The 25,512-nt window shown below is 40.4% G+C and overlaps 1 protein-coding gene across 6 annotated transcripts in view; it reads right to left on the bottom strand.

The window, feature by feature from the left end:
* Window positions 1-25,512, bottom strand: part of EPB41L4B (erythrocyte membrane protein band 4.1 like 4B) — a 183,477-nt gene that overhangs the window by 45,837 nt on the left and 112,128 nt on the right. For 4 of the 6 annotated variants that reach the window (XM_051609698.1, XM_051609699.1, XM_051609703.1 and 1 more), the window contains 3 exons: window positions 14,718-14,843; window positions 11,292-11,366; window positions 3,711-3,778 (listed from right to left, as the gene is read on the bottom strand). In XM_051609698.1, coding sequence (XP_051465658.1) covers window positions 3,711-3,778; window positions 11,292-11,366; window positions 14,718-14,843 — 269 coding nt within the window. The remainder of the gene's footprint in view (window positions 1-3,710; window positions 3,779-11,291; window positions 11,367-14,717; window positions 14,844-25,512) is intronic. The other 2 variants (XM_051609702.1, XM_051609700.1) reach the window with 2 other exon arrangements.

Below are 25,512 nucleotides of genomic sequence, written 5' to 3' on the forward strand. Positions count from 1 at the left end.
CTGTCCACTGCTGCTCTGCTAGGGGTTATCAGCAAAGCAGCAGGGTCAGAAAGGGGAATGTCTGTGTCCCAATTCCAAGTGCACAGTATCAGTCTTGACTATGGAACTGTGGAATAAGGAGGGTGGTAAGCTAGGACACTGCAGCATGCATTGGATTACTGAGTCATTGGCTTTTTCCTCACTGAATGTGGAAACCAGCACTTAAAGCAGTCTGGGAGAAAAAAAAAAAAAAAAATCCTATCCAGAGGAGGGAAAGCTATAGAGACACACAGCACTGGTCTCCAAAAGCAGGGAGGAGAGAGGACTGCACTATTCTGTGGTCCCACACCCTCCTGCAGCTTAATCCAACAGGTACAGTTTAGCTATTAACAGGAAGATCAGAGATAACTTTGCACTTCCAGCCTGTGAACCAAATGACAGAGCAAATTTCACAGGCTTTCCCCTCCTGAAAGCTGTCAAAATAGTGAAATGTTGGCTTCAGCCATGCTTTTTTTCCCCATATACAAATTGACTTAGATACAGAAGGATCTGCAATTTGCCAACAGACACAGAAAGAGGTGTCTAAACTGACTGACACATGATGACTTTGCATAAGTGTAACATTATTCCGAGGCCATGCCTGACAAAATGACTGGAGACCTGTTTGTAGTGAAAGTAGCTACACCACACATAAATATGACTAATTACTAGTTGAACCAAAACTAATTCTACAAAGAGCTATAGCAATTGTTAGCCAAATTGAGTCTGCCATGGCAGATGCTAAAATAATTGCTCAGGGGGATTACAGGCCATATCCAAGCAGTTAACTCATTACAAGTGTAATCTTCGGAGTGGAAATGGATGAGCAGACAAAATGGTAGCAAAGAGAGCACTGTTCTTTAATCAAACCAACACTACTGCCCACCTTCCTCACCTTCTAATTCCCTATTTGTATGAACAATTCATGCTTCAGTTAATGAGCAAAACTGTGTATGTTTGCTTACTAGCTGGCCTGAACAAATTTCCCAGTGTCTTTGGTTTGGAAAAAAACAGAGCAAATTGTGAGTGCATTGTACTGTCATCAGTAATAAAATACACCAAGACACTGTCCCTGCTATAAATCCCTTCCATGAAAAGAGTGGAGTATTGTTAAATAGCTGTGACAGATACTGGTTTCAACTGGCAGGATTTTTCAGCACAAAAACTTTCCTCAAATGTTCACACAGGTGTTGTCTACAGGGATGTCTTCATGGGTACTTGCAGGAATAAAAATTATATTATATGGGAAGGGCTTTTTCACAAAGGATACTTGTGTATTTCTCAACTAAGGAAGAGAAAAATTCCCAGGTAACTTGTCTGACCCGTATGAACCTTGGCCCTACTCAGATGTAATTCCTAGCAGAGCAAAGGCTCATTTATATCCATCCAAGTCCACAAAAGAGTTTGTAGGGGATGTTATTGGCAAATAGGTCACATGCTGGCTGTCTGCAAGGGTGCGTATGTCCCTGCAGAAAGGGAAGCCATTTAAAGGAGAAAGAGAATAAGTTAAGACACTGAATTTATTTTGCATTTTTCTCTGAGTTTTGATACCAGGCTATAAAATTGATCTCTCCCCAAGCATTGATTACTTGTGTATTTGCACCTCCAGGACACAGACACAAAGCAATAAAAAAATACCACTTGATTTGGCACAACTGACTGTGGAGGGAACAGTGCTTGACATAAACCAGATAAAAATAAATATTAGACAAATATACACCAGACTGCTGCATACCATAAGAATTCCAAGGTGGCTTTTAAGAGTTTATAACCTTGGATGTGTGCAAAAGAGAACAATAAAATTAGCTTTGCAGCCAGGTTTCTATCCTTATTCATTCTGAAGAGTACTTCATCTCATAAAGCACACAACTCATTTACAGCAGCATGATGAAGAAGGAATGAATCTTTTACCAAATGTGAATTAGAATGGCTTTTCTACAGATGTAATGCAGAAGTTCAGCAAAGATAACTAAGGAAAACAAGTCTTCAGCCATGTTCCAAACCATACAAGGCTTTACAAACCAGGTCCTCCTGAACTGCTTTTGGAAGTAACAGCAACTCAACAAAAGCTGTTGTGGCAAAGACAATACATAGCATTCTGTTAAACAAAGAAATAGGTCACTGTGTAACGTATGTGATGAAATTTCTCAGTGGTCCTAACAGAGTTTTGTAGAGGTCTAAAAAGAGCAACAGCATAGGAGAAAATTGGGTCATTCTAAGTATCAGGTAGACTTTGCAGCTCCTTGGACAAACAAATGGGAGAACTGTGGCCTGTCAGGCCAGACATTACAGCTCTGCAGGATGTACCATGATGAAAGATAAATGGGAAGCTGGGAATCAGAGCTGTACAGCAGGGACTGCCATGGAAAGCAATGGTATCACCTCTTATGTCTCATCCTGCCTCAGTACCACCAACTATCCTTACTGTTCCTCTCTAGTAAGCTGCTTTCACTAAGCCAATGTAGTACTACTGCTAGTCCAGTCTGGTCAGAAAGTAATCCTTGGATTATTTTTTTTTTTAAGACTATTGCTGATTTATCACCTAATAGGAAAGATACACATTTGAAAAAAAGGTTGACAGATTCTCACAACTATAACTGTTTCTTTTTGAGTTTAGAATTATTTGATTTGTCAAACATGATTCATTACCCCCCTCATCCAGCCTTTTCTGTAAGATGTTTAAATGTCTGCTTTCAGTTGCAAGAGTCACCACCAGAAAGTTATCAAATAAAATGATAAGATAATAAAATAAGGAGATGAGAACCTGCCTGGACAAGTTCCTGTGTGACGTACTCCAGGTGATCCTGCTCTGGCAGGGGGGTTGGACTAGATGATCTTTCGAGGTCCCTTCCAACCCCTAGGATTCTGTGATTGTGTGATGACTAGTGCTCTAGCACATATAAAGAAACATGTATCTATAGCATATATACCAGCACGATTAGCTGATTAACAGCCAGTGTGATTGCCATGCTTTAAATCAGTAACTGTTTTTCATTAAACTCTTCTCTCAGATTTGGACACTAGAGACGTCCAAAGCGACGACACTACCACACCTAGGCAGGAAATTTCCAAATACCCATGCTGTAGCCCCTCAAATCACCTCCTGAAAGACTCTGCCATTCAAACAACACTTAAAATTAATATACCTCTTCAAAATGGCCACCCCAAAAAAGGAAAACTACTATCCACTATCAACAGAATAAAAGTAAAATCCAAAGTAGTCACTACTGCCTGCAAACGAGACGTGTTTCTCAAGGCTATATGCCAAATGCCTTTTTTTTGTGAGGAAAAAAAAAAAAAAGCCCAACTTGCAAAAATCAGGAAACACAAACACAAGGATATTCCAATTTGGATATCTAGCATGTTTCTGAAACAAAAGTTATGAAAGCTTTTCTAAGTTTGTCAGTAGACCTGATTTTTTACTTTGAGCTTTTATCAATTATTTAAATACAGGCACTTGGTCTGATTTTTAAAGTTGAGCTTTTATTAATTCTTCAACTATATCTATGTGTATAAAATAAGCAGCCATCTCATAGACTACTTCTCCTCAGGTCATTGCTCAGTGAACTTTACACACCAATGTGGGGATGAGCAAATTGACCTGTGACATCTGATGGAGATAATGTTTGGAAAATGTCTCACTATATCATGCATTTATTTGATGTTTTCCCTACAGACAAGAAGCAACAGACCTTACATTAGGGTCCTGCAGGCTGGAGGTCTTACTGGTATTTACAAAAGAGGTGTCTTCTTTCACAGCCTGTTAAAAGAAGGAGCCAAAGTTTAGTACAGCACTTACAATAACACATCTGATTATTAAAAAAATATTACTGTAAGTACCAGAGAAAACTGCAATACCTAGAACTCCTACTCTGCCCAGATTTAAAAGGCAACATAATTTTTATTTCATCTCCTACAGCTGAGATTCCCTGTGATGAGCCACAATGTAAAACGTGCAGAGCAATAGTGCTAGCAAGAGATTGGATACAGATAAAGGAAGAGAAAGGAAGGAACATTGATATTTATGGTTTTTCCAGAAAAGCATTTGAGAATAAATAATAAAAATCAAGCCAGGCAGACATGCCGTATTTGAGCTGTCCTTTTCAGTGGAGCGGAATAAATATTTATGTAGTCTAATCAAAATAACGATGCCAACTTCTCATTCAATCTTTGAAAATTAAAATTAAAAATGGGATCCCCTACATATAATCACATTGTACATTCAATTCACAGAAAATCTCACCCACTACTGCTCTCTGCTAAATTACAGAGTCCTGTTTCTTACATACCATTTGTCTATAGAGTTGAAAATACTAGTATTAAAAAACTACTTACATGAAAATTACTTGATTACTGAGAAAATGCCTAATTTAGGCAGGTGTTGGTAGATTACACTCTTCAACTGAGATGCAGGGTTCCACAATCCACGTGTTAACGTCATTGTCAGTGCAACACTGCACCTTTCTAAAGAAAATACTGGCTGAAGACACAAGAGTATCTCCAAATTAGCAATGTACTTGGCAGGTTCTGACATTTCCATTCTGCTAAGTGGATAGAAGGGAACTGATAGGGGCCTAGTGATTCTTCAGTGTTCAATATCTGAACCATAATAATTTAAGGCCATCAGTCCAAATAACATACAATTAAATGTGTCAGTCTCATAATCTTCAAAAAAGTTGAGACAGGTTCCTTCATGTCTATGTCAAAGGACTCTACAGGCACGTAAAAATATTGTAAATTTGATGTCAGACCTTCCATTAAACACAAATTGTTATATGTTGTAATCATAAGTAAAATAAATAAAATGAAAGCTGAGTTGCTTCTTCACCTTAGCAATGAACTACAAAACATCACTGGGGATGATCAGTGCTTGGGGAAATTGCACAATTTGTGATAGTTTTAGGTTTGTTTCCCCTTTATGCCAGAGAGAACAAGACTCCCATTGCCACTTCTCAGGTCATTATTTACCAGAGCATCAGCCATGGTGGGAAGAGACTGTTCCAGCTTGTACACACAAGTAACTTTTTGGGCAATTAAACTGGAACCACTGGGAGCCTGGCAGAAAGTGAACTCCGTCCTGGGCCTACTCCAGTCCCAGCAAATACCCAAAGTGTTGGTTAAGAGGGCATTTTTGAGGTAAGTCCCTCTGTAATCCTTCTTGTTAAGAGTTGCTGCACCTTGTATAATGATAACAAAACCATCATCAAAAGAGAGAGGGGATCCTCTGAATCTCACCAGCAGGTGTGTTCCTCTCCTAGAGTGTTAATTTACACAGAGAAAGCTAGTTTACAGCTAGTTTATGCAGAGAACAGGATCTGCAGTAGGTACAGGAGAAGCTCCACTCCAACACAGTGCTCTTAGGTATTTGGTTTACTCTCCCTCAGCCAGAGGTTTGAGGTTTCCCCACTCCTGGGCAAATACTCTAAATATGAAGGAATCAGACAAAAGTGGGACACAATCACACCATCACCACCATTGTAACTCAGCCACCAAATAGTTTTGCAGCTGAGGTTTTTGGTCAATTAGCATCACACTGTGAAAATTTAAGGACCAGTAGTATAATTTTTAAATTTTAATAAATACATAACTTAAGAGCTCAGCTCTGGATTTTTTTTTTTTTTTTCTACTGATCTTCTAGTAGCTCTTTCTAACATAAAGTTTATTCAAAATGTAGTGCTTTCTTGAAAGGGAAAAATGTTTTCTAAGGAACTGAGAGAAAGCATTGAAAATCATTCTTTGTTGGTATAGATGTTAACGGTGAAGTAAAATTTCTTAGTTCTACATAAATTATAATGCTTTTTATACAGTTGTTTGGTTTCTTAAAACTGTAAACATGAATCCAGCTGTCAGAAACTTAATACACAGTATCTTCTTTCACACTGATGTCTTAACAACATTTTGTTCAGTCTGACAAGCTGGCTGCTTATTATTTGTCAAATTGGCTACTTTTTAAAAATCATTAATTTAACTTAATTCCAATTTTCACCAAATTAATTGTGCTGCATTTTAGGATGCACCTGAACACAATAATACAAGAGAGAGTATAAAGATTAGGGATGCAAAGCAGGGGCTGTGACCAGGAATGAAATAATGGAAATTCCACCTACTTAAACACTATAAGCCATGCACCTCACTAGCCTGAGAGAGCTTCACTGTATTAGTCCCCAATAGCAGACTCTTGGTTTCTTCTCAGCTCTGTGGCAACATTATCTCTCTCTTTTGCCTTCTCTGCACTGGAAGGCTAAGCCTGTAACTCAAGAAGTGATGTATTCCTAAATGGCAAAATGAGCATCCTGAGGAACTTCTCTTGGTATTAATTTTCTCCATTATTACTCATGCTTTAGAGCACAGAAAAGACTCTTGTACCCACAAGTAAGTACTGCAGACCAGTGAACAAGCAGTCCCACTCTCTAAACTGGAGGGAGAGAAGGAGCATATAAAGAAATGGAGAGGCCTAAATAACCTCAGGTGATGCAGGCATGCAGATTGGGTGCCATGGGTTTCATTGGCAGGTACACATTAGCAAGGATGAGATAATTCTCCTTGCCCTGTGCCTCTCCTCCATGCTTCTGGATGGACATAGGAACATGTTAAAACCTGCAAACATTTCTGCAAAGGGCTTCAGCCATCAGGAGCTGTACTGCCCTTACTTTACTTTTTGGCTTATTGGGCTTTGGTTGGTTTGCTTGTTTTCAGGAGGTCAGTAAGTCATCAGATGACAGCATGTTTCTTTTATTTTTCCTCCTAACTCAGCCCATCACGCTCACTAACCACACAAGGACTTCCTCAGCCTTGCTGAAAAGATGTGAAAGTAAAACAAGGGTTGCACTTGTACATAGGCTCTCACAATCTGATTACCAGATAGTTTGCCTTCACTTGAAAACAAGTGCATGCACTTGGGCCAGGATTTGGGTTTCCACTGTAAGATACCCTTCATCAGTGGAACAAGAGAGTTTAGCCAACGTTAGGAGGAGGTACCTGCCATGTATATGGAGAGGTGGGCAGAGGCTGAAAGCCCAGCACTGAGCTGTGTAAGAAAGACAGAGGCAGCAGCATGGAGCTGCTCAGACCTCTTTAACTAAGGCAGATTCTCCCTTCATCCAGAAGCTGCTGCTCTGAGAGAGACACGTTTCAGGGCATAGCAGACCTGGAAGCTTAATTTATACAAAAGCAGACTCATTTAATAATTATGCAGAGAGAAACAAGCTGGCTCTTCTGGCTACCAGACTCCAAACCAAACCAAATTAAAAGTTGATCCATATAATAGATCCACAAAATGCCATTCTCTTTTCTTATCTGCACTGGGCCCAGAGAAAAATAAAAATTATTCATGTTCTAGTTTCATATGCCATTAACTTTCTGGATGGTGTTAGAAAAAAGGTAAAGCATTATTTTATCATACTAGAGCCAGGAAACATGCCTGGACAGGAATGCCATTGTACAGGCTCTCTTCATAGATGATTGCTAAGAAATACTCATTTCACCAAAAGATGAGGCAGAAAGCATCTAAGTAAGACAATTTTTTTAATTTTTTTTTTTTTTTTTTCCCCCCACTGCTGCTATCCTTGCAGTCAGGTCATTTGGAGCCTTAGAGAGAGGAAATGATGTACCAGGAATGCCACATCAGAACATGCCAAGCTTTCCCGCAGGGGTGAGAATGCTTTCTGGCCTGTGGAAGCAATTCCACGTGTGCATTCATAAGACCCAGATGCTGGATTTGTCTAGTGAACAGCAGTTCCTTATGTTTTCTTCTGAAGGAAGAGTTAGCCCCAGGATGATGGGAAACAGGACCTCAAAAAGGCAACTGGTTGCACTGGACATGTACCAAGTGGGAAAGACAGAACTTTGGCTGCAGCCTTCTGTCCTTCTGCACAGATGGCTAATTCTGTCTGGGACTGTGGCCTGGTGAGCCTCCAGTGGGGTCCTGGGCAAGGCAGACTGTGTTCTTCAAACCTCAAGCAAGCATCCTGGGGAGCTGGTGTTCTCTGTGCCTCTCCTCCATTACAAGGGGCATTGCTGCAGCTCTCCTCACCCCATCTGATCCACAATAGGAAAATCTTATATCAGTAAAAAGACTGCAGGAAGAATTTGATCACTGCAGCCAAGGCAGGGTGTCAGTTTCTCACCTAAGAAAGACAAGGGTCTGGAAAGTTCACATGAAACAAATTATTTCTCTTATTTAGCAATTTCACAAAGTTTCTAGTTACAGACAGGAACGGAGAGCAACACAGCTTTCCAGTGTTCAGAGATCTTCAAAAGTAAGGAAGCTCTTACTGCAGTGGCCTGGAAATACTTGTCTATCTTGGCTCTTCTGGCTCGTAACAATACTGAGGAGGCCTGAAGTGTACCTGTTTTTTCAGCTCTTCATCAACGTTTTTATCATTTGTCAGCTATGCTGATTGTTGGCTAGTATCATTAGATAATACAGGCTAAGCAACATCAGGAAGAACACCTTGCCAACGTAAACCTACCTGGTGATTTAATATATCAAATGTATCCTTTGAGCCAGAAAAGCATCACAGTTAGGTCTCTTGGGAACAGACTGCACTGTTTTTCTCTGAACAGGGCCTGGCACCATGAGACTGCTGGGCTATGGTGAGGTTTCTACACATCACTGCAATTAACAATACTTGTCTCATCATGTACTAGCACTTACGGGCATGCCAGCTAGGAGGCATAACTGACAAATCAACAATGTGCTGTCACAGTCCTGTGACACCACTGCCACATTTGCTGCCAGGATCCCAGAGAATAAAGATTTCCCTTTTCCTAAATTCTGTTTATCTAAACCCTTGCTCCCCTTCTGTACCTCAGCAAGGCTGCCACATCATTTCCTCAGCTCCTTCCCTGACTTGGAGATATCACTGATGAAATACTTCTAATGAGCTGCCACACATCACATATTGATCATCCTGGCCCACACACATTCAAAATCTTGTATTTTTATGCCCTGACACCCTTCATTTCCTGTAGCCCTGCTTTTAAAATGGAGCAAACCTGCTTCCCCAGAGTAACTGAACACAGAGGATTTGAAGCAGAGCCATTTTTAAATTCCATTGTTATGAGCAATTATAACTGACGCAATGTCATGCTCACTGCTGTTCAACTCCAGAGTCCCAGTGCAGTTGCTTCTTTTTACTTAGCCTGAAATTTACCAATGAATTTATTGCTCATCCAAGCGGGTGACTAACAGCAACAGCTTTAGCAAAGCATTGTGTACATAAGGAGCTGTGCAAGCTTCCCCCACAGCCTGAACACCTCAGCTGTGGCCTGTTACACAATTCCAGTTCTAATCTCTGTGTGAAGACTGTCAAAATGAGCAGGTAGCTCTGTGCTGTGAATATGGATGGGTGGAGGGAGGCAGGAAAGGAGAGGGCAGAAAAGGGCATCTCATTCATGATGGAAAGAGGTTAAAATGTTGGAAGAGCTGATCCTTTCAAGGTACTTAAGTCAACATGTAGTGAAAGATAAGAACTCCTCTGGGGATCCAGAAGGGTTTGTTTAAGTCCTATTATAAGAAAGATCACATAAGATTATAAATCCTCAAGTGTCTTCACCTCACCTACTCTATTTTCTTTCATGACCTGATTAGGGCTTCAGTCCAGATCCCCTTAAATGAACAAAGCTCCAAGGACCCAGCTCACATAAAGACAGTGAATTTTTTCTAGAAATACATGGCAAAAGCACTTGGACTTTGAAACTGACAAGTCCTTATACTTGAAACTTCCCTCAAAGGAGATAGCACAAAGAAAAAGGCAGAGAATAATGAAAAAGCTAAGAAAGACTAGCACTGTGAGTCACCTCACTTATGCACCTTTTCTACCGTAAATAATTAATAGATCCTAGTCTCATTTACATTTGCAGCCATGGCTTGCATTTATGCAGAGAGCACAGGCTGCAGGATGACACCTGTACCCCTGCATGTCCTGAGACATTTTCTGTACCACAGTCCAGTCCTTTCCTCAAGGCAACTCTAGACAGCACAAGCAACCTGCAATTACTCAGATATTTGCAATACTTATAGCAAAATGACATGACCATTGGTCTGCACTTATTTCTAGGATAGGGAGGAAAAAGAGAGAGATGGCTATCAAGGCTGGCCTAAAAATTTACATGTGTATAAACTGTGAAGAAAATTAGTGTGTGAAAGGGGCTAGAGGATTGAACGTCCCTTTGTTTAGTGTAAATGTCCCTTTGTCTACTGAGAACCAAGGCAGGGGAATCAATTGCTCAAGAACCCAAACTTGGCTGACAGAAGGTACTGCACATCAGCCAAGAGTTTCCCTTGGGATTGATAAAGGAGAGGCAAATGGGATTTTGTATGCTCTTTGTAAATAACTCTGCATCTCCAAGCTACCTTTTCCCACCACAGTTTTCCTGGCAAACAACTCCTAATGCTCAGTAAGGAACAGCTCAGTGGTCACGTCACCTCTGCTTTTCTCCCATAAACTGCACTGCAAAAATATATCTCAAAAATGGGCATGGCCTTCGCTTGTCTGCAGAGAAAGATGTGAGTAATGAAAAAATCAGCTGCAGTGGGTATCTATGAGAACCAGGATCTCAGTTCCTTCCTTGTGCTAACCTGCTAGACTTATATTAAACCAAGGATTTAAGAAAGCTTGAGTGGGGATTATGAACACTGCTTGTAGAAGACAAACTACTTGAACACAACACACACTGGCCACCGAAAGGAAAAGCACTGCTCAGATATCTGTACATTTGCTCAGGAGCCTGTGCTTAGTTCTAAGGATAATTAGGATTTGCCCAGAGCCAAAGTGGATATAAATAGCAACTGAAACCTGCTAGTATCTTTCCCCCATCAGTTGGGCCATGAACTGTTCGGCAAATGGGGCTCTTTGTGATACTAATAAGTTGTCTGATCAACCACAACATATCAGCATTGACTCATGCAAGATGCAGAGGGATTTTAAATGCCAGGGAGAGCTGGGCTTTTGTATTCTGGCAGCTCCTCACTGCCGCTTTATACTGCTCCCTCTCAAATGAAGAGTTCGGAATAAATGTAAGGAAAAGGAAAAAAAAAAAAAAAAAAGAAGTCCATTGCTTCACAGTGTTTAGTGCTCCCCTGGAGCTTAATTATGTGGGAACTGTGATATGCAGTCTGTCACCTAGAAGGCGGCAGATCCTTGTCGCACAGTTTGAAAGGTGTGTTGTGAAACACTACTTGTTTGCTCTAGACCTTGAGATACTATATGGCATGCCCTGTGCAAACCTCAGGTTCCCACAGTCATGTGTGGGTTTCTCACGTTTCTCACCTGTGGTGTCTGCGGCGGTGTGCTCCCGGATTCAGCTTCCAGCATCCTCATGCACACTGCAGTGTGATTCTCCAGCTAGTAGAATGGCACATAAATATTTCCATTTTCACCAAATAAGCAAACTCACTTGTGTTAGTTTCCTGCCACTCTGCAACTCTAAACCACATGCAGGACTCAGTGATCAGCACCATAAACTTACAATTTTTCAGTCTCTGAAGTCAGGACTATAGCCCTGGGAGATGGTGCACTCCCCCCCAGTAATGCTATAAACAGCTCTTCAGCACAACTCTAAAATGAAGAAGTGCATAGAACATCTTCCAGGGTATCTTTTTGAATGTATTGCTAATTTTCTCTCTTTTTGATTTTTGAAATCATAAGCATTGGAATAATTAGATTCTAAGGTGATCTCTTCTGTTGGTGTCTAGTTGCTATAAAGACAGAAAGCTAGAGAGAATTTCCTGTCCCAGTTTTTATTTTCCACTTGCAAACATTCACTCCATTCTCAGAATTAACTAGGAACAGCTGCTTCTTCTGCTACATGCAGGAGGTGCCTTTATAAACTTGTCACATCCTGATATTAGTAGCATATGGTATTGAAAATATTCCTACTGCTTATAGAGAGAGCTGTTACAAATATTTCAAGCAACAGTTTTTAAATTTTGAATCTGATCCTACAGTGCACCAACATTTTTCTTATGCTTTTACACCTAACTGTACAATGATGCCCCTTGAAGTTTTATAAAGGATCAGTAGAACCATAGATAATTGGGACCTTTAAAAGAACATTTCGTTTCAAATAATGTGTACATAAGACAGAGTCTGGTTCTTTCTTCTTCCTTTTACAAAGCAGAGAGGAGCAAAGCCTTATCTTTTTTGTGATACCACGAAATAGAGGAAGATCTATGCTGTCCACAAGGACAATCAGCCTGTCTTGCTGCCTTGGAAGTTGAAATATGACAGAACAGAAAACACGAGATGAGAAATTGGAGTTTTAAGAGTAAGGCTGGAAGGCAGGAGTTCTCAGGGATTTAATAAAGCAACTGGCATCAAAAGATAGAGTTGGGCCAAAGAAAACACAATTAGTCCTCCAGGTATACTGGGCAGCAGGATATGTCAGGTGGAGTCAAAGAGTGGCAGGATGACGGCCCCAGAGGAATACATAGAGTTAAATGGTTGTCTTCCATGAAGAAACTATTTTTTATCTGCTCCCTCAGAAGGATGCTGTGTCTCTGGGCAGTGTAATGCCACCCTGGCTCACTTCTCCTAGAAGATGACTGAACTGCCAGTGGGAAATGGCTTAGCTTCTGGTATTCAGCTAGTTGTTTGGGCAGGGAGAGTAGAGAAGATAATTGGGTGGTTTTATGGCATGCTGGGACCTCCTGGGGCCCCATTCCCTCCTCCCATTGTCTAGGTGATAGATGGTGTGATAATAGATGGTATGTTTCTACTCATTCCTTCACCATCAACCTTTTTCCTACCCTTTCCAGTGTGCAGCCACAGCTTCTTACTGTAAGGGCTGACCATTGCCTGGTCTCTGCTTAATTATTTTTGCCATGTATCTGAGAAGGGTAATCTTTTGTACTTGACAGGAGGGGAGCTTGAGTGCAGAAGAACTCATCTCTAGTTGTACAGGCAATTTTGTGGCTAAGCAGGGAGCTGAATGAGGATTTCCAAGATTAAGATGACATCCTAGTTTACTGGCTACAACTCTGAAGCCATACTTTGTTAGCACTGAAAGCTTCAGGGATTTTAAACTGAACCATCTGCCATTATTTTTTCCACAAAACATGCTATCCTGCAACAGTCTTCTTTCCCCTCCTTTTCCCTGAAACTGTAAGACTTGTCTCAATGAGGCCAAGTCTATAGACACCTAGTTCATCTACTAAAGGCTACTAAAGCCTTGTGCAAAACATCACAGGTAAGAAGGAAAAAAGGAATGCTCAGCTTGCTCTGAAACTTATTTACAGCATAGCAGCAGCTAAAGAATACCGTTATGGCATGCATGAAAAAACAACCCAGGATGTTCTGCCTTGGAAAGCCCCAGGGTGAAAAAGTAAGGGAGGGCAGGTGAACTGAGAGATGCATATGTTAAGCACATTTCCCATCTTGCCTTAGTAATGCTGTGTTCTGAATGCAGCAGCACACGCTGCTTCCAGTCTTTAACTATCCAGTCAAACATGACCATTAAACATATTCAGGTGAAAGTACAAAAGTGACAAATACACCGTGACATCCTGTGGAAAAGACACACAGAAAAACAAAGGGCAAACCCAAGGGCAATCAAACAAGAAACAGTGCTGCATAAAACACAGTTGATACAACACAGGATTCAGAGAAGTGAGAACTGCTTTAAGTAAAAACTAAAAGAAAAATACCCAACCTCCTTCCCCATGTGCTGTCAGATTTATGCTTTCTGTTCTTGAAATATAGGGCAGACAGAATAACCAAATTTTGATACTTCCTTTGGTCTAGCTAGGCCATATATAATCTAGCTCTCACATGAAAGATCTGTCAGGGAACAACAAATACACAAAGATGATTGTTAACAAAATCCTTTGAAGGGCAAGTTGACCTGATATATTACTGTGAAATGCAATAAAACAATGGAAACACCAACATAATTTGTATTAAAAGAGAATAGTATGCACAAGGATACCAGAGGAACTTGGGATAAGAGTCATACCAATCTTTCTGCTTCTATTTTTGTCTCTAAAGCCTATTTGGCTTTGTCTTAGGTATCAATGTCATTATATTTTGTCCACAAATTACACTTGAAAAGAATCACATATTTTAGTTTCACCTAGATTAATTGGGAAATTAAATTTTCATAGTTATGCCATCTAGCAGCAGTTTTCAGTTGTATGGCATCCTGACAAGACTTGTGGTATTCTTGAAACGGGATGTATCTGATGTAAACACTGACCAGGCAGTGAAAATAGCAGCTTGAAATTCAGTTAAAAACACATGAATACGTAAGAAAACAATAGACTAGCTAACATTTAACATTCAGACATCTAAAAGTTAATCCCCTAAAATGTATCTGGATGCATAGATACTAACTTTAGAACACCCTTAATCACAATTGCCATTAGTGTTGGGTAGCCTCAGAAAACTCCAGAGGTTATTGTTTCTCAGCTACAAAATAAGTAAAAACTACAGTGAAAAAATCAAACCAAAGGTAGGGGGCCTTCTCTCCTCTTTTCTCAGCCTCTCTTGGCTGTATTAATCATGTCAGCTAGGACTAATTTCCTACTTACATCATATCAATAATTTTGAGTTACTTTAAACTTAAATGCAGCTAGAGAAAGCTAGGTCAAGGTGGATACTTGAGAGAAAAGAAGGTGCTTCCTCAGGAATAACTTGATTTTGGAAAGCTGGTGTAAGCTATGCCAAAACTAGAAATGCAACATAGTAAACACCGATTACCTGTGTGCCTACTCTAAAAGCAGCTTCCACTTGAGCTTTAAGGATGTTGCATTTCATATGGTCAGGTACAGATGAAGGTGACACAGGGGGATGAAGAGTCTTTTCAGATACTTTCTTGTCTTCACCCTATATTGAATATAAAATCAAGCACAGAGACATATATTAGAAAGATAAGTTAACAAAAAGGTCAAAGGTCAAATTTTACTTGTAACAACTTGATTCAGCAATACTGGATAAAATTTCCATGTCCATACCCTGATAGATACATCTTACAATGGCAAGTTTTCAAAATATTTAATGACTTGATACTATTTTCAAGACAAGAAAAGCCTCTGGGAAGCCTGAGTACTGGAAGCAAGAAACTCATGTGATGAAACATGGAAAAAGCCCAGCCAGGCCCGGGAGTAGTTGTCCAAACCTGTGATCACATTCAGGAAGCAAAACACAGTCTCAAAATATCCCACAGCAGGCAGAAGAGGGAAAGGTTCATAGAGCTCAGTTATAATGAACATTGGTTTCTTACATCACCCTAAGAACAGGAACTTTACAAATTTAACTGGAGGGATTTGAAAAGATCTCCATGTAATTGCAAGTAAAGCAAAATCTCCTTCATCCGAAAGAAAAGAAAAACCCAGAGAGTTTAAACATTGCTGCTTCTGTTTCCACTTGATGTCAACCCCTCACCTATACAGTGATATGAATCAGAAAACTAAAGCCTTGGGACAGCTCATTTAGTGACCTGTTCAAACATGACCTAAAGGTTTTGTAGTTTGAAAAAACTAAATCCAGCAAAAATGCCAGCATGAATAAACTTTCCATGCAGAATGAAAAAAAAGAGAGAGAAAAAAAAGGATAATGTAGTACTAATGTATAAACAGACAGGGTATGAACGAGACCAGGATTGTAAACGTGAACTCTTAATCAAACTCTAATATCTTAAATATTTCTGAAGAAGAATTAGGCAATGTATAACAGCCGTTGCAAACTTTACTGTTTGTCCTGGAAATGAGACCTGAATTACAACCTTGTAATAGCCTAGATTATGCATTCATTTTCCAGTCTCACTGCTGCAAAGTGTGAGTGGTCATATACACCCGGGCAGAAGGGATGCTGTCATTTAGATTTCAGTCAAAACAGGTGAAACACGTTACTCAAAACATGAGTAAACCAGGTCCAGTGAATCCTTGAGGTTCAACTCTGGCAAAGTATTTCAAGACAGAAATGGTCATCTCTGCTTTATCTTTCCTTCTTCCCTCCCCCATGGCACCCCACTGACAGTCTTACTGACTCTTCCCTCAGGTCTGTGAGCAATCACAGACAAAAGGGAACATCAAGATTCATTGGACAATTTCTGCAACTGGAGCAAATCACAAACACAATGAAGTTGCCTGATGAATCTGTTCTGCACTGGGGAAGCAAAGAGCCAGACCTCTGCAGAAGCCCATTGCAAGGTATTTCTCTTATATGAGCAAAGTTGGTCTAGCAGACTTCTGCATTTAAGCATCACAGCTGCCAGGTATGATTTTGAACTACTGTCTGTTAAAGGACTGTCCATCGTAAGATTTTTTTTCTCTGGCAAATTTCTAATAATTCATACATGTTTATTTGCTGAAACACATTTGCTGTTTTGAATAGAACATATTTTTTGACTTTTCATTCTCCCCGCTTTCCCCTAAGGGAAAAAAGAAAATACTTAAAAGTGACAGCATGTAGCTGTGAGCAACTTATGGAACTGTACTCACAGAATCATAGAATCAGAATGGTTAAGGTTGGAAGGGACCTTAAAGATCAACAGATTCCAACCTCCTTGCTATGAGCAGGGACACCTCCCACTAGACCAGGTTGCAAAAAGCTTCATCCAACCTGGCCTTGAATAATCTATTCAGCCTTGAATCTAATGGCAGTTCTGGCAAACGTATGAAAAACACCCCAGAAATATTCATTTGCCGTAGGTGGCTTTTCTGGGGTAGTCATGAAGCTGAGAAGTGGAGATAATCAAAAGGATAAATTAACTGTAAACAAAGTACAACATTTCCTTGACCTGTGTTTTGGTAGCCACAGTGCAGTACTACACACTTTAAAAGTGCTGCTATTACTCTCAACTTTAAGTGTATTGATTTCTAACAGTCGAAAGAACAGTACATGAGGTAGTGACATTTCTAAAGGCCATGGAAAATCCCACCTTCGTCTTAACACTGGATACTAATTTAATATAATTTCAGTCAAGCAAGATTAAGCAACTCTATTTTACTAGCTAAAAAAAGATATCTGATGTTTGTTTATGACACAGCCTTGTTTCATAACTTGAAAAGTTCATAAGCCCTGTCCATCTGTTGTTCAGGTGGGTGTGGATATTTTTCAGTCTTTATGTTCTTCCTCCTCTTCCCAATTTGCCCATATTGATGAAGAGCACCACACCAGCCCTCAAGGCTGTACTGCAGCTGGGAACCCTAGAATAATAGAATGGATTGAGTAGGAAGGGACTTTAAAGGTCATCTACTTCCAACCCCCCTGCCATGGGCAGGGACACCTTCCATTAGACCAGGCTGTTTAAAGTCCTGTCTATCCTGGCCTGGAACACTTCCAGGGAGGGGGGATCCACAGCTTCACTGGGAAACCTGTTCCAGTGTCTCACCACCCTCGCAGTCAAGGTCTAACTTCTACCCTCTTCACTTAATCCACAGAAGGTCTAAACCTCCTCCTGTAGTGAGATTAGACTAGATGACTCCATGTAATGGAGACTGTCCCCTGTGAGGGGTCTGATGTGCAAGTCTCTCTCTGAGATTCTCATAACTTGAGAGGTCCAAATGCTGATGCTCAGTGATCTGGCTGAAAAGGGAAAGCTGCTGCCACTGCTGGAGGCTGCAGCCTTCTTGGAAACCATTCCTGGGCACTCAGTTTTGCATTAGTTCTTGTTTGGATTTGTTTCAATCTTCCAGTAAGCAACATATGCTTTGCTTGCATCCTACTAGGAGCAGCAGTACCTGTAGCGACTGATCACACACAAAGAGCAGACATTGCTGCAATCAGCTGCTTGGCTTTGTACTCTTCACCAGACACTGAGTCAGCAGCCAAAGGCCACCACCTCCTCCAAGGTAATGCTACTGCACAACAGATCCCATATGGGGCTTGGGAGTGCTCGACCTGACCCAGATGTCCTCTAACTTCAGAAGATAGGTGAAAAGCAAACACTTTGCTAGGCTGCCTTGGCAATGATGGACTTTTCTGACACAGTGAAGCACATCCTGAATCATTACTGAATTCTGCCTCACACAGATGGTTAGCTGAGAAAAGTACACATATATGTGCAATGGCACTGAAGATTCAGACTAAAAGTGAACTCAAATCACAGAACAAAGCAGCACCTCCTTACTGCAGACTATTAGCACTTTTAAGCATCTATGCAAATTCCTATTGTTCCTTAATGCCTCTAATCTTTACATACACCACCATTCACCCCCCAGTTTTACTCCCGAAGTACAATTGTAATCAAGAAGGCAAAAGAAAACCCAACACTTCAGGACTACACAAAACCATACAGTACCTTATATGATTCATTTCCCTAGACTATAATAAAATAAAGGTCTAAAACCTGCATGCATTAGGAATCTCTATACACTATTGCTGCAATCTACTGTAAAAAAAAGCTGTAATCTACTTTATTCTGCTGTATAATAAAGAAATCTTACATTTCCAGAATCCTTATTGCTTGCAGTAAGGAGTGAAGCATAAAGATAGCAGCTGAGTATTCAAATGTTGCACCACATTGCCAGTTCTTAGATTTTATTTTCATTTATAAACTAAGAGCATTCTATATGGAAGTAATTTGAAAACTAAACCTGGCATAATGTTAATTAAACTTCCAATTTTATAGTTTCTTAACATGTAATTCCAAAATAACTGCAATGCTCCTTTCAAGTGAATGGGAGTCAAACTGGCATTTGAAAGAAATTATCTTCTTCCTTAAAATTGCAATCTAAGCTAATTCTAACAGGTTTACAAATGAGGAAAAAAAACATTAAGTTAAGATACCTGATAACACTCCAATTTTCCATCTCCAGTTCTGCTGGTGCTAAAAAATAGTGTATTCACATCACTTTCACCAGTGATGCAGAACTTTATTTTTCCAGAGAAGAACACTGGAGAATTGTGTTTAAATGGGTTTGATAGAAGTAGGTTGAACAAGCTGGGATATATAAACACATAAAACTAGATGCCATTTTTCTTTTTATAATTGAGGTCTTAGCTTTGCTTTTCTCCTCCCAAACATTGACTTTAAATTCAATTACATTTGCTGATACTAGAACTGAAGGCAGATTTGTACAGTGTTAGATAACAATGACACTGGCTTTAGTTTGCAAAACTAACTGAATACTAAGTACACATGCAGAATATAAAAATAGTTGTATGAAGCACAACAGTACCACTCCTGTACTTAACATTTCCATTCTCCCTGCTTTTAAAGGCTCATGCTTTGTCCCACATCAAACTTTGTACCAAAAGCAGGATTCGTGACCTTTGCTTCTGCAAATGTACCAATATTCTCTTCCTAGCCAAACGGTATCTTTAAAACATGCATTCGGCTGGAGACAGCTGAAGAAAAGTATTAGTATTTTGTTTAGGAATGCAGGTCTGTCCTTCATTGCTAGCTATCACTACTAGTGGGAGGTAACATTGTAATGAAGACAACACAGATATATAGGTAGTGAATTAAAAGAAGTGTGGCCAGCAGGGCCAGGGAGGTGATTCTACCCCTCTGCTCTGGTGTGACCACACCTGGAGTACTGTATGTATATGCCTGGAGCCCTCAGCACAGAAAAGACATGAAGCTGTTGGAGAGGGTCCAGAGAAGGGCCACCAAGACGATCAGAGGGCTGGAGCACCTCTGCTATGAAGACAGGCTGAGAGAGTTGGGGCTGTTCAGCCTAGAGAAGAGAAGGCTCCAGGGAGACCTTAGAGCAGCCTTCCAGTACCTGAAGGGGCTACAGGAAAGCTGCGGAGGGGCTTTTCATCAGAGAAGATAGTGACAGGACAAGGGCTAATGGTTTTGAACTGAGAGAGGGGAGATTTAGGTTAGATATTAGGAAGAAGTTCTTCACTATAAGGGTGGTGAGGAACTGGAATGAGTTGCCCAGGGAGGTTGTTGATGCCCCATCCCTGGAGGTTTTCAAGGCCAGGTTGAACAAGGTTTTGTGTAACCTGATCTAAAGATAGGGTTCCCTGCTCATGGCAGGGGAGTTGGAATTTGATGATCTTTAAGGTCCCTTCCAGCTTTAACAATTAAATGATTCTATGATTCTATGAATGCACATTAGCTATGGAAGGTCAAACTATTTGGCTTCCTGGGACTCCACTACATCTGCAAATGTGCATGAAAATTTACAGACTCTTTTACCTCTTTTCCACCAGGTAGTTTATTGAACTTTTTCCATGTGATAGCTAACACCAATTACAGACACCATAGTGGTAAGACCTTTATGATTATGCGTTATTCTTATTTGAGGCAAAGTTTGCAAGCAGAAGTTGCATCTTTTATTAGAAAAATACAGTTGGAAAAAACAGACGAAGAAGAAAAAAAACCTTATTAAGCTGTCAGATAAGCAAGATCTTCCTCAGGTTAGCCATCAGTTGGTCTAATGAAAGATATAATTCCCAGTAAATCTTGTCTTGCTTATATCCTTGGAGCAAACCCCTTTAGCTCCTGGTATCCAATTTATTTTATAACATGCTATTGCTCTATATTATTGCTGTTGGCCAAGAAGGCCAACACCATCCTGACTTGTATCAGAAACACAGTGGCCAGTGGGGCTAGGGAAGTGATTGTCCCCCTGTACCTGGCACTAGTGAGGCTGCACCTTGAGTATTGTGTTTGGTTCTGGCCCTCTCACTACAAGAAATACACTGACGTGCTGGAGTGAGTCCAGAGAAGGGCAACAAAGCTGGTGAAGGGTCTAGAGAACAAGTCCCATGGAGAGACTTAGTTGAACTAGGATTGTTTAGTTTGGAGAAGACGAAGCTGAGGGGAGACCTCATTTCCTCTATAACTACCTGAAAGGTGGCTGTAGTGAAGTGGGGGTTGGTGTCTTCTCCTGTGTCTTCTCACAACTTACAAGCAACAGGACAAGAGGAAACAGCCTCAAGTTGTGCCAGGGGAGGTTTAAATCAGATATCGGGAAAAATTTCTTCACCAAAAGGGTTGTCAGGCACTGGAATTGGTTGAGTCACCAAACCTGGAAGTAGTTAAAATAGGTGTGGTGCTTAGGGACATAGTTTAGTGGTGGACTTGGCAGTGCTGGATTAAGACTTGATCTTAAATGTTTTTTTTCAAACAAAATGACCCTATGCTTCTGTTAGATCCTGCCTCTCTCAGTGCCAGTCTTCATGATAGCCTTACCAGGTCACAGTAGCCATGCTTCCCAGTTTCTGGTTTTGTGTTTTGTTTCTTACTTGTGTGTCTTGTTTTTTGTTTTTGTTTTTTTTTGTGTGTGTGTGTGTGTGTTGTTTTTTGGTTGGTTGGTGTTTTGGTTTTGTTGTTTTTGTTTTTTCTTTCGTTTTGGTTTTGGCTTCATTTTTGTTTGTTTGTTTGCTTTCCTAAACCACAAATTATTTTTGGAACTGTGGTAGCTTTAGAGTTTGAAGCTGGGCATGGGACAGGTACTTCCACAGCTTTCTTGCAAGTGGTATCATTTGCAAGCAGTCACTAGTGTAACTGGGTAGCCCTGAAATACAGTATTGCCATGCTACCAAACGGTCATCACCATTGAACAGTTGGCAAGGCCACTGAGGCTCATCAGGCTCACTCTGAACCTTTCTTGACCTGCCTTCAGCTTCAGTCTTACTAGGTTTATCTGTAAGAGCAACAGTTTTACGTAGAAAACAATAACACAAGCAGTTATGCTTTGTAGAATGAGATATTTATGACTCTAACTCAATGACTAGTATGAAGGAACACAGGGCTGGTATGATAACAGAAGCTTTGAGAAGTGGAGACACAGGAGTTGGTGCAGAGGAGGGCGGGAAAGGGGTGATAACACAAGGGGCACAGGCAGGCACTGGAGGCCCCATGGTTAAAAACAACTCACCAATGGTCAGTTAAAGAAATGCAGACCTGGGGCTGGACAAAAATTATTTTAGGGGCAATGAAGAGAGCAAAGACAGAGTATCTACAGAATGTATGTAAAAGCCATCATGTATAGTAAATTTGGGTGTAACATAAAGATGCAGATCAACAAAGAGCAAAGTGTAAAAGCATGTTTGCAAATATACAAAAAGGACTTGAAGTGGATCCTAGAGTGAGAAAGAAGAAACCATACACATGACCATCCTATCCCTCTAGCTGAAGGGCTCTCGGGAACAACCCCCCTGACACCCATCAGGATGACATCACTCAGCTTAGGAGCCAGGGCTGTAGGGGAAGGGTGAGCACACAACCAGAAAAAGGAGTAGAAACAATGTGAACTGTATCAGTATTCTTTCTTTTTATGTAAAAATTACATGGGAACTAATAATTACTAGAGTCCCAAGATTTCAGAAATGCTAACAATACATTCTTGGCTTTATATGATATATATGCATACATGTACACACATGGAGCAAGGAGGGATGGGAGAAGATATTTTTCTAAGCAAAGGCATGCAAGAAAAAAAATAATCCCAAATAATATTCACAGCTACAACACTTAGGTTTCTCTCTCCTGGAGATTAAGGAGTCTGCTAGCATCAAACAGCATGAAACACATGTTGAAACTGACGTTTATCATTCACTAGGTAGACAGACATGTTCATGACACCAAACAGCTCTGGAAAAAGAGATTGGACACATCTATTCATCATTCCCATGAGACGAAGTTTGCTGTAGTGGACAATCAAATTAATTAACTGCTGAATCTAATGTACCCAATTTCTTGTTAATTCTCCTAGGGGTTGATTATGAAGCCTGACAAAATCCAGCCCCAAAACACTTTGAAAATATAATTAGCAACAGGAAGATAGGGAGTGGAAGTTGGGACTCCACAATAGATGTGGGAACCATTGCTTTATCTTCAGAAACAGAACAAATGAAGCAGCTGCATAACTACGCTGGTTTTGTTTAAGCACAATATTTCAGAGGATGCAATACTAGGGAATAAAAAGCACTTAGTAGAATAGAAATCAATAGCCTGGTGCAGGAGAGCTGCTAAGGTTTCATTTTTTTGCCAGAAACTAGACACACTGACCACTCATTAATATCTGTTCACTGCTGGGCTGAGTAGCTGGTTAACTATCATAACCAAAAGGAGCTTTAAAGGCCACAGTCTGCAAAAAAGGCTTGTCACAGTTTAAGGTTGTTTAGTCCTGTCTAACCTGCCCCACTGCCTATAGCATTTCAGCCTGGGGTTAGCCCAATATTTTCAGTATGTCCCTCTCTTTCATTGAAGAAGTGATCTGCTGAGGCACCTCCAGGCTCCCCTCAAAGCTTTGTGGTTTTTTTGGTTTAGCTTTATGAGCTCTGTGTACACATTTCACTAGGACCTAGGTCAGAATATGGTGCTTGAAAGAGAAACCACAAGCAAGGGGCCTAAAGAACTTCAGAATGATTTGTTGGTCACAACTCACCACCTGTAATGTGAGGGCTTTATAGCTGAGATGCTTTCTGGTGGTGAGTCTGGGTATGTTTCAATAGCATGAACACTTTTCAGGTGGCTCAAAACGGCAATTTTAATAAATTTTGAGGGACTGGTCTCCTTTGCATTCACATAGTAACCACTGCTCATGGCCTTGTTACCCAGCTCTTAAACCCAAACCCTCTATGACTGCCAGGAGAGGGTTTTCATTACACAGCCCATATCTCCAGCCTTGCCTTCTGCTGAGCTTCTGCTAGAAACAGAATCATTTATCAGCTCCTGGTGCTCAACACAAGACTTTTTCATCAGCTAAACTTTGACTGATGGAAGTCTTATCAAAACAGACAGAGGCTGCATTTGCTGTGCAGCTGCATTTATTGTTGTGATACTGGGTTCTGCTAATTAGTCCTTAAATAAATAATTCATCTGATTGTGGATAAAATTCAAGAGCTGTCAGGACAAGCCAAAGAAAACTACTAATTACAGAAAACCGAGTTCTCCCTCCCTGGTTTTTCAGAGAAGAAAGAAGAGCAAGAGGATCGGAGGTCAGACTTTGCCAGGCAGAAGTCACAGGGACTCTACTGGGACTAGTTGCAAAGAATGGTGGAATACATGACCAAAGTATTTTAAGCTTTCATTTAAAGAATGAAAAAAGGCCATAATTCTACTGATTTTGAGATCACATGGGTACCGTTGAAATAATTTATTTGGATGTTTTGAGCAACACAGGCCAGACTGGTTTGTACACTGTGGTCAACATGGAAAGAATCCTCTTCTTCCCTTCAGCCCTTCATATATGCCAAACTGAGATGTCAATAAGCTCAATACTGTAGGATTTTCTTTTCAAGCACACTTTGGACCTTGCATCTAAGTGAATGTTCTCAGCTGGGGTTAAGATAGAATATCAACAATTACATCTGAACTACAGTGCTCCTCTCACAAGACCTAGGCATTCACTGGATGAATCTGTGAGACGGAGAATTTTCGTTTGGCAAACTGTGTCAATGCTTAATTAGCTTTGTCTATTAAAAACTGCACCTATTACCAGTTAAGAGTATTTCTAGAAGAAGAATTTAGAGAAATGTCCACAGGAAAAAGATTAGTTATTTTCCATTTCACCCCAGTTTACCTATTTTATGATTAAACTTTTTATCCCCACTCAAACCAACTAGTTTGACACAATGACAGCTCCTCACGGCTGATAACCAAATAGATTTGGGAAAAAGTCTAAAATATTCCACTTTCCATCTGTTCATTCAGAAGTCTCCAAAAGTCATGACACAGGTAATTTCCTCATGACCACATTCATAAGGCACCCTATACCACCACCCTATGACATATCCTGAACACGGTTCTTCAAGCAGATCTTCATTATGGGAAATCCTGTGCATTATGGATTAATGTCAAACATCTAGAATGTTGAAATAAAATATTCTTGCATTTCCGTTTTTTAATAGAAACACCTGGGTCACTGACTTCCAACCTTGACATCCATCTCGTGGATTCTCCCATCCAGAGAAAAGAAAGATTATGCTACATAGATATATACAGACCCTTTGTGCTTGCATTTTGCATATACTTTGTCACCTCCCCTTTGATTTTAATTTCTCTAATGCTTGTTGAAATAATATCAATAAGAACAGGCTGTCTGTAAAACAAAGCTAAAGTAATTTAATTGAGTTCTCCCTTGAACTGACAAAAAACTCTAAATAAACACATTTCTTTTAACAGGTCTGTAGAGTCTCTGGGGGCCCAGACCCACCTCATTTGAAGCCAGTGGCAATGCTCTCATTGATTTCACTGGGTTCAGCTAAGGATTGATGTGGTTGCAAACCAGAGCTGTAGGTCTCTGTGACTCTATCCAGACTCAGCTCAAGGCACTCCACAGTGCAGGCACAGAGGCTTTTGCCTCACGTGGATTTGAGGAGCCACTGACCTGGTGGCCTCTGATCTCTGGCAGGAATAGTGGGATATGGTTGTTTTGCCACCCTGCAGAAACTCACTCACAAAACACCCACTAACATCAGATGCCAGGGAGGTTTAAGGCATAGCACAGACTCCTCATGTAGAAAACCAAGATTTTATTTTTTTTTTTAACACTTGAAGTGTTGTTTTTTTACAGCTCTGGGCTGCCTAGATGACTAACTCTTCAAAACTAAACTAAAACTACATAATAACATTGTTGCAGCAGCT

Source organism: Apus apus, chromosome 2 (assembly GCF_020740795.1).
Source record: "Apus apus isolate bApuApu2 chromosome 2, bApuApu2.pri.cur, whole genome shotgun sequence".
NCBI classification, from domain to species: domain Eukaryota; kingdom Metazoa; phylum Chordata; class Aves; order Apodiformes; family Apodidae; genus Apus; species Apus apus.